This window comes from Dasypus novemcinctus, chromosome 3, assembly GCF_030445035.2.
Source record: "Dasypus novemcinctus isolate mDasNov1 chromosome 3, mDasNov1.1.hap2, whole genome shotgun sequence".
NCBI classification, from domain to species: Eukaryota; Metazoa; Chordata; class Mammalia; order Cingulata; family Dasypodidae; genus Dasypus; species Dasypus novemcinctus.
Genome location: NC_080675.1, coordinates 68,189,785 through 68,200,086, shown reverse-complemented (window position 1 = coordinate 68,200,086; position 10,302 = coordinate 68,189,785). Strand labels below are relative to the sequence as shown.

General features: G+C 37.3%; 1 protein-coding gene across 1 annotated transcript in view; it reads left to right on the top strand.

Annotated features, from left to right (window-relative positions):
* The first annotated feature begins 35 nt into the window (after nucleotides 1–35).
* Nucleotides 36–10,302, top strand: part of TOGARAM1 (TOG array regulator of axonemal microtubules 1) — a 127,551-nt gene continuing 117,284 nt past the window's right edge. Inside the window, 1 exon segment of the mRNA XM_012521568.4 lies at nucleotides 36–2,348. Within this exon segment, the coding sequence (XP_012377022.3) occupies nucleotides 303–2,348 (2,046 nt within the window). The 5' untranslated portion in view covers nucleotides 36–302.

Below are 10,302 nucleotides of genomic sequence, written 5' to 3'. Positions count from 1 at the left end.
TCACGGCCAGTTGATTTCCGGGTCAAGAGGTCTGCACTGAGAAAATCACCATGGAAGCGATCGGTTTGGTCACGTGGTGCCCCTGGTTACGCCCGGTGGCATCTGCGGGGTCTGGGGCCCAGGCGGGGGCCATTTTGCCGAAGGTTGCCTCTCGGAGCCTGGGGCGGTTTGGCAGCTGGCGAAGCTGCTGGTTTTTTTCCTCTACAGCTTTGGGCCTGGAGAGGAACAGGAAGACTGGGCTCCGTCGAGCCCTTAGGATATTGCAATGTTTCCCTTCAGCCACCGTCACCTGACGACCCTCCATGGCGGCTGCGCCCCCCGCTCTGCTTCTGTTGCCCCCTTCCCCTTCCCGCTGTGTCTGTCGCCTCCAGAACCGCGGTTGGCCTTTGACCTCAGAAACTGATGAAAGTCGAATTGGAGGCACCATGAGAGGAGAGAAAAACTTCTGCTGCCGTGGAGCTGCTGGCGACCACGGTCCCTGCCCCCCGACACCTTCTCCTCTGGCCTCGACCCTCTTGATGCCTACGGAGGCAGTCTCAAGTAGCTGGTCTGGGTCTGGAGGCGGTTTGTCAGGGGGAGATGAAGAGGAGACTCGGCTTCTTCAACTTCTGCGCACCGCGCCGAATCCTTCTGAAGCCTTCCAGGCTTTGCAGGCTGCTTTGCCGCGACGGGGCGGTCGACTTGGCTTCCCCCGACGCAAGGAAGCTTTGTATCGGGCCCTAGGACGAGTGCTTGTTGAAGGATGTAGTGATGAGAAGCGACTCTGCTTGCAACTTCTCTGGGACGTCCTCAGGGATCAGGGGGAAGCAGGCCAGCTGGAAGAGGCCTTTAGCTTAACACTTCTGCCTCAGCTAGTTGTCTCCTTACGAGAAGAGAATTCAGCCTTGCGGAAAGATGCGCTGCAGATCCTGCACATCTGTCTGAAACGTAGTTCTGGCCAGGTGCTGAGAACGCTTATACAACAGGGACTGGAAAGTACGGATTCCCGGCTTAGAGCTTCCACAGCTCTCCTGCTCCCTATCTTGCTTACTCCTGAGGATTTGTTGCTTGGCCTAGATCTTACCGAGGTGATATTATCCCTAGCCAGAAAACTTGGCGATCAGGAGATCGAAGAAGAAGTTGAGACAGCTTTTTCTGCACTTCAACAAATTGGGGAACGACTTGGCCAAGAGAAGTTTCAATCTTATATTTCTCGCCTACCGTCTGCCCTGAGAAGACACTACAATCGTCGCCTGGAGTCTCAGTTTGGAAGTCAGGTTCCTTATTATTTGGAACTTGAAACCTCTGGATTTCCTGAAGACCCACTTCCCTGTGCAGTGACTCTTTCCAGCAGCAATCTGAAATTTGGGATTATTCCTCAGGAGCTGCATTCAAGATTGTTAGATCAAGAAGACTATAAGAACCGAACTCAGGCCATTGAAGAGCTAAAGCAGGTGCTGGGAAGATTTAACCCTAGTTCTACCCCTCATTCTAGTCTTGTCGGTTTCATTAGCTTGCTATATAATTTGTTAGATGATTCTAATTTCAAAGTGGTCCATGGCACACTTCAGGTCCTGCATTTACTGGTTATTCGTCTTGGAGACCAGGTACAACAGTTCTTAGGACCAGTTATAGCAGCTTCTGTCAAAGTGCTGGCAGACAACAAGTTGGTGATCAAGCAAGAATACATGAAAATCTTCCTCAAGCTGATGAAGGAGGTGGGTCCTCAACGGGTACTTTGTTTACTCCTGGAACATCTCAAACATAAACATTCCAGAGTGAGAGAGGAGGTGGTGAATATTTGCATCTGCTCTCTCCTGACCTATCCTAGTGAGGATTTTGACTTATCAAAATTGTCTTTTGATCTTGCTCCAGCTCTTGTAGACGGTAAGCGCAGGGTACGCCAAGCAGCCCTAGAAGTTTTTGCTGTGTTGGCATCATCAATGGGCTCAAGTAAAACCAGTGTCCTTTTCAAAGCTGTGGATACGGTTGAATTGCAAGATAATGGAGATGGAGTGATGAATGCTGTGCAGGCCAGATTAGCTAGGAAAACCCTCCCAAGGCTAACAGAAAAGGGATTTGTGGAATATGCGATACTCTTGCCATCTTCTGCACAGGGTAGGTCAAGCCATTTGGCACATGGAGCAGATACGGACTGGCTTTTGGCTGGAAACAGAACTCAAAGTGCACACTGTCATTGTGGTGACCATACGAGGGATAGCATGCAGATTTATGGGTCTTACAGTCCAACTATCTGTACCCGAAGGGTGCTAAGTGCAGGAAAAGGGAAAAATAAATTACCATGGGAAAATGAGCAACCTGGAGTCATGGGAGAAAACCAGACCTCCAATTCTAAGGATATAGAGCAGGTATGCTTCTTCTCTGTTTTCTTTGAGTTGAAATCGTGAAATAATTTTAAATGAAAATATGCTTTTTTTAAGCATTTTAATTACTTAAGAGTGAAGCTGCTGATGGTTGTTTGTGCTTTGTTTTTAAATCGGCTTGTGTGGTGGTATGGGTATCCATTATAATGGGACAGATCAGATAGAACCCTGTAATAGAATTCCTTTCCTGCCTGTTAGGTTTGATTGAATTTGAGGGACAATGTGATATAGACAATACCTGGATTTTAGTTTTGGCTTGTCACCTTGGGCATGGCATTTATACAACAAACACTGAATATGTAATAAGTGCCATATACAGAGCTAAATTCTGGGAATGAAGATAATACCTGTTCCATTCAGTTTAGGGAAAAAGTCAGACCTTTACACAGGCAGTTACAAAATTGTTAAGTGCTAAAACAGTACTATGACAGACCTGTGGAAATATTGAAGATCACTTAGCTAATTCCACTGGAAAAGTCAAAACCTTCAGAAATGTGACATTTGAACTGAGATTTTGATTTTGAAAATTCCAAATCTACAGATAAAAGAATGGAAGTAATACTCATATATCTCACCTTTACTTAGTTAACATTTTGCATTAATTGTCCCATAGTTGCTGCACCTTTTGAAAGTTGCAGATATCTTACCATTTCATTTTATTTAGGGTTCTTAATATTCTGCATGTGTCTTCTAAGAATAAAGACATTCTCTTGTCACACCCCAGAATATCAATAGTAATTCAATAATATCTAATATTTAGTAATATTAAAATACATAACCTGTATTTTAATTTTTCCAGTTGTCTCAAAGATGCATTTTATAGTTTTTGTTTTAATTTTTTCATCCAGAATCCAGTTACAATTCATGTGGATAATGTGTGTTTTTCATGTAGAACAATAATACCTCTGCCTGTTCAGTTTTTTCTCGACATTGACTTTTTTGAAGAGTCTGGGGTAGTTTGGAGAAGCTCCACATTTGTAGTTTTTCTGATTGCATTCCTATGATTAGATGCAAAACAAAAATTTCTGTCAAGAACTATTATATAGGGAATATTGTGAATTTCACATTACATCACATCATGAGACATATATCTGATTGTCCAATTATGGTGATGCTAAGTTTCATTACTTGGTTCAGATGGTGATAGTGTATCAATGCATTGTAAAGGTATATCTCCTCTTATAATTAGCAGATAATCTGTAGGGTGATACTTGGAGACCCTGTAATGCCCTAACAACATTTTACCCACTGTTCTTAGCATCCACTAATGATCCTTGCCTGTATCATTTATTACATTGAGGATGACATAAAGGGTGATTTTTAAAAAATCTAACATTTCATCTGTATTTGTTATTTGGCATTTCTTTAAATTCTATGTATAATTACTAAGTACATAAATTATTCTTTACAATACTAAACTTGTCCCAAATTTGACCAATAACTGTCTTTGTACATTTGACATGACTCCATTAGTCTTTGAGCAATTCCTTAATTTAAACACAATGCCAGGCTTACTGTGTACTTTTCTTGCTCCAGACCTTAAATCAGCCATTTCCTAAAAGAGCCCTAGAACTGCTCTTTTGGTGGAGAGAGGTATTTACAAACCAAAGTCTGAGCGTAGAGATGCTGCTCATTGCTGCTGCTTGCCATTGCATTTCGAACCTTTCAGTAGACAGAGCCAGGAAATATCTTTTTTAAAAAAATGAGTTCATACTTATACTCCAGTTCAAATTCAGCATGACAGGGTTCTTCCTCATCCTCCTTTATTCTGTATTGTATCCTCTTCTCCCTCAGAAAACCCTGGTTCCTAACATCAGTCATATTTACTCATGCTGTGTCCTACAGTACACAAAAAGTAATTACCTTATCAGTAACACAACAACCTCTCTAGATTTCTTTACACTTCTTTTTGTGCTTGGAATTATCCCGTAGTTAAACTTCTATGTTATTTTTCTCTGAGTGATTATAGTTCGAACAATGTGTTGAAAGATGATTAAGAATTTGCAAAGTGTGGATGGGTCCCAGTGAATTTCACACATAAGGAATGGCATGTTCGAAGACACTGAGTTATGAAAGGACTTAGTAAATTAATAAGAGAATGGTGAGTTTCTGTATGGCTGACACAAGACGTCTATGGGGAAGTAGCAGAAGGTAACACTGGAGATGTAGGCAGGAGCAAGGTATGGAGATCAGTCTTGCAAGTAAGGAGTTTGGACTTTTTTGCAGTAGGCCTCAAATCTCTTCAGTAGTGGATGAATTTAGTATTTTCTATGATGCCTTCCAGTTCCAAATTTGAAGATATTTTGAAATATCTTTTAGATTTAGTAAAAATAAATTGGATATAAAAATGCAAGAGGTCAAGTTCAAGCTGTTATTGCACCAAATATTCCCTGATATATTTATACATCTTTTGTACTTAAAACATTTTAAATGTCCTCAAATTTTGTTTGACAAAATCAGTTTTGCCTGGGGTTATTCTTGTAGATTGTAAACATTACCTATCTGACAGTGAATGATTTCCTGTAAACATTGATTTTTTTAAAAAATAGACTTTATTTTTTAGAGCAGTTATAAGTTTGTAGAGAAATTACACAGAAAAACAGAGTTCCCATGTACCTTTCTCTCCCACCCCTACAGTTTTCCCTGTTATTAACATTTTGCATTAATATGGTACATTTGTTACAATTGATGAACCAATATTATCAGAATTATATTGTTAACCAAAGTCCATAGTTTTTCAACATTGATCTTAACACTGCTTGCTGGGTATCAAATCCAAGATGTCAGTGCATAAATTAAGTTTCTGGTGCTGGTGCAAAGACCAAGATTCTGAAAATAAGTTCATATTCTGAAATGCTAGTAGAGACGTATATTGCTTTTGAAAGGTGCTGCAGTAAAATAAAAACCTAAGAATTCTAGTTATAATTACTTGCTCAGACACAGTTTGCAGAAGAGCTACATTGCAATATCCTAATGAAGGACAAGGATTAAATAAATATTTTTAATGTGTGATGTTAGTTTGTGGTTTCCTTTCTTTTTTTTCCTCTGGTGTTCCATGGTCTTTCCCGACTTTCCAGGAGTGACAGGGAATTTCTCTCCAAGAATGAGCATGTCAAGTTCAAATTCAGATCAAATTACTTGATTACTTTGATAAATGTATTTCCTATTTTAAACTGATTTAGTATTGCTCCAAAACAATAGCAGAATTAGTCTAAGTTTTAAATCTCAGGTCACCTATGTTTCATGTGAAAGAGCTGGAACAGATTTCTAGAAACTAATTGTGATTGTTCATTAAAAAAATGTAGACCAGTATTTATGCCCTAATTGTCGTTAAAATTGTCCTTGTGCTTAATGCAGGGATTCTTAACTTTTTTTGCTCCATGGACCCCTTTGCCAGTCAGGCGAAAACCATGGGCCCCTTACTAAGTCCACACTATGCTCTGTATTATTTATTTATTTTGTTTGTTTGTTTTAATGAGCATTTATTTTTATTATATTTTTTTAAGATACATAGATCACAAAAAATGTATTATTTAATAAATATATCACACCTGCACCAACAACTCCCCAAAAGAATGTTTTTTAAAATTTCAATTCAAGCTCATGGACCCCTTGTTAACAATCCCTGTTATAGCCCAAGTTTTGTGTAATTCTCTGGCTTAAATCGTCCATGTCCCTGAGTTAGTTTCTTTACTAAAAATATTTTTTTTCTTTAGCAACTTGATTACTTTTATTTCTTTTTAAAAATTAGTGGTTATCACTCTTGATTTCTTTAACATTTCAAAAAAAAAATAGCAATTCCTTCACTATTCTTGCCTAAATAAAAGTGTATAATTCTGAAAAAGAAAATTATTAGAACACCCCTACATTAATCAACTGAAAACCTTCATTTACTAAATTATCCTGGAATTCATGAATTCCACAGGTGCCCTGCCAAGTGAAAGCCAAAACGTTGAAGCACGTTTATTTTGTGTTATAGGGAATAGTCATGTCTAATGTAAGTTAATAGAAATAAACTCTAGTGTCTTCCAGAAGTGTACATCCTGCTATAGGATTTGGGTTCCCCATATTACCTAACTTCCTACTTTTTTTTTTTTTTTTGAAACCGGGATGCTCCAGTGTTCAGTAGGTGAGTTTAAACCCTCCTCCTTTTAAGTGATCTAGAATGAGGCAGTTTTGGTATCAAGATAATTTCTTGTTATTAAAGAACACTGAAAATATTTCCTGATGTTTTAGTAGTATTGAGAAGGTCATGCTTTATAAATCTTCTTAGTCATGTTAACTGGAGAGTATATTTAGCACCTTTATACTACTGTTTATACAGTTTTTAAAAATTCACTGTGAGATAAGGTAAAAGTGAATGATTCCTGAATCACCTGCAAGGCCTTCAGAATTGATCTTTAAAAGCAAAATGGCTCCAACAACCTTCAAGATAAAATACAAATATGTCATTAGTGGCCCTTTCTCCCATTACTACGGCCACAAAAATTCCCCTACTGTTGTGTCTTACCCATATGATTTTAATCATTGAGTCTTGCAGCTTACCATAGGCTGGTCACTACCTAGATCATCCTTCCATATCCCCTCTCCTGCCTTCTTTTTCTGGATTACATCTATTCCTCCTTTGACTCATCTCGGGTCGTTTTCCACATGCTTCCTCTCTTTCTATGCTTCCCCTGTCACAGTGCTTATTATATTGTATTGAAACTGATTCTTCACAAATCTTTTCTGTCTCCCCACTATACTGGAGCTCAATGGAAAGAGAGAATCTCTTTAGTTTTATTATCCAGGGCCTTGCACCATGCTTGGCACTAGGTATCATTTTTGTTAAGCCAATAAAATTCCTCTCAAGTATAGATAGATTGTTTAATCAAGCTTTATATTTTTTAAAAAGTAACTTTTTAAATACCGGAAATGTGATGCTATTAAATATTTTAAACTTTTAGTTACCAGTCATGATGTGTATAATTGATAGGAAACCAGCACAAGATACGGGGTTCTATGTCTTAGGTGAAACTCAATGATAAAGATTTGGTTCTTTATTGTTAATTTAGCAATATGAAGGTAATTCTTTAGTCCTACATTCTTAAAGTAGGTTAGAGACAGTTTTGATGTTATTACCAACAGGATGTCTCTTTACTAACTATAGTAGTGTCCTATCACTCTAATTCTAAGCCTCAAGTATTTTAAATACCAGAAAACATTAATTTTACTTAAAATTGCTTAAATGATTAAGAACAGAGCACTAAGCATACAATTATTACTGTTTATATATCAGTAATTTAGTGAAATCAGGCACGTTTTCTAAGTATTAAAATAAGGCCCAAAGTGATCAGTTATAGTCATCAAATGCCTCTAACTCCTCATATTCTCCTTTATACATATGATTGATTCATTAACACAGCAAAAATAATTTGGAAATTCTTAAACCTCAGTGTATATAGGATAAAATTAGACTGATTTCTTAAGAAATTTATAGTTCTTCCTATCGTTTTTAATCAGTTTGAAGACTACACAGAGGGAAATTTTAAATATATTGGTTTTCATGAAGGTGTTAAAATATATGATAGGCTTTGGTCTTTTTGAAAAGAAATGGACAGTATCACATAATCTGGTTTAAGAGAGTATAAATGGTTTCTGTTTTTATAATTACTAACATGAGAATTTGAGGGTAAACTCAGCTCCATTATTGCTGCCTTAGCCACTGAAGCGTCAAGCTTTTGTACGTACATTCAGAATCAAAGGCTGGACTACCTAAGACCTTAAAGTCATTACAATCTGCCATGAGGAAGAAAAACAATGTTTTCATTTTATTGCTTTTTTCTAATTTGCTTTGAGATTAATTTGTTCAAAATTTGTTATTTTAGTACCCCTCTGTTAGGAGACATCCTACATAGAGTAAAAATTCTGTTAGGAGACATCCTACATAGAGTAAAAATGTATGAATATATTTGTGTGGGTGCTTGTGTGTACAGGGATGTGCATTCCAAAAGAAAAGAGGGTTCTGATGAAAACAGTTTAAGGATCATGAAGCATTAAGTTACTTAGTAGCAAAATCTGGAGTAAAGTTAGTTTTTTTCTCTCCTCTCTATCCCTAGTCTGCTCCCCCAAAAAAGCAGAGATTACAAAGAACAATTGGTTGTTAGGTAAAAGGGAAAAAAGTTTAGCTGAATATCAATCAGCCTTCCCTTAATTTACTTTACATATAGGGTACCATACATGGGTAACATGGATATCAAAATGAGATATTTGTGTTTAAAGGTTTTGAAGTTAGGAAGACAGGATGTCTACATTGAAAGATAACGTATCAAATAGCAAAGTTAAATGATAGAAGCAGTATTTACTAAAAGAGGATCAGAGAAGAAGCTAAGGTGAATTTTGACATATTAGAACAATAGTTAAGAGACTGTGTTCTAGTACTAGTTTAGCTCTGTGATTATGGACTTGACATAAATTTTATATGTAACTTTAGTCATCTATAAATCACCAATAATTAATATAAATCAAAAATGATAATAGTAATTAGAAGGATTAATATTAATATTATTAAAGGCAGTTTACTCTGTGCCAGGTTCTAATATATACACAAAAATTAAATAACTTCCTTAAGGTCTTTTAGCTAATGAGTGACAGAGCTGGTGATTTGAACCTAGGCAGTATAGCTCCAGAATCTGTGCTCTTAACCACTATACTATCAAGTAAAGGGCTATAATTACCTTTTCTTCCTGCACACATGCTTTCATTACAAAAGCTTAGGAATTGGCAAAGGGTACCTGAACAAGGCGAATTTGACCTGTTCCTTGACAGAAGCTAAAGCTTTAGTGGAGAAGTGGGTGAAATGCATTCCTGACAAGGGGAATAGCACAAAGAATAAAAGGCATGTTATGGATACAGAAATGAGCTTGGCTTGTCTTAGGTCTGGAATCCGATGTTCCTAATGAACCACTAAGCCACTAAGTAAAATGTAACATATTATTACTTTAATACCGAATAAGCAAACTTAGACTGAGGATGAGCTTATTTAATAACTGAGGCTGACTGCCTCTAGACATAAGATAAGACTAAGCATTTCCTTTTATGCATGTCAGATATTCAGTTGTCTTCCATTCTCAGGCACAGGCCTGGCACTTGTTCTAATTTATGCTGACTGTGGGCTCTACATGAACATTTATAGTCCACTGTAAGTCAGTTTTTGCCCTGTCTGCTTGTGACATAGGTTAATGATATTATATAGCAAAGCATCCAAAAAAATCATGAATAATTTAATTACATATTCCTATAGCTTATTTTGAAGATAGACTAGTTTAGTTGAAAAGATTTTTTTCACATAGCTGTGGGAAATAAGATTACAAAAGGGAGATAGAAAGTAGATGGGAGACCCTTAAATGCCAAGCTAAACTGTTTAGCCTGTTTTGGCAGTGATTTGAGATTGTAGTTTTTTGTTCTGTTTTCTTTGCCTTGCTTTGCTTATTAAGCGATTTTTTGGGAAAATTTCAACTGTACTGATGTGTAGGTTTTCTTTATATATAGTTATATATATATATAAATTTCAGTAAGTACTGGGGATTGAACCCAGGACCTTGTACATAGGAGGCAGGCACTCAGCCACTGAGTTATATCTGCTCCCTTTGTAGCTTTTTAGAAGAGAAAACTAGAGACTTGTGACTAGCAGATCAATTAGACATTTATTGGGCTGCTTTAGGCGAGAGATATGGGCTTTATAAGAATTAGCAGGGTATCATTGAGACTGGAAAGAAAGGGATGGATGCAAGAGATATTTGAAAGGATTTAGTGTCTGATCAGCTGTTGGAAGAGAGGGAGAAAGAGGAATAACTCTAAAATTTGAACAAGGGAACTAAAGTACCTGATGGATCTATGAATAGAAATATGAAGGCCCAAAAGGAGAAAGTTAATTCTGGTGAAAAAAATGTTTTAGGTG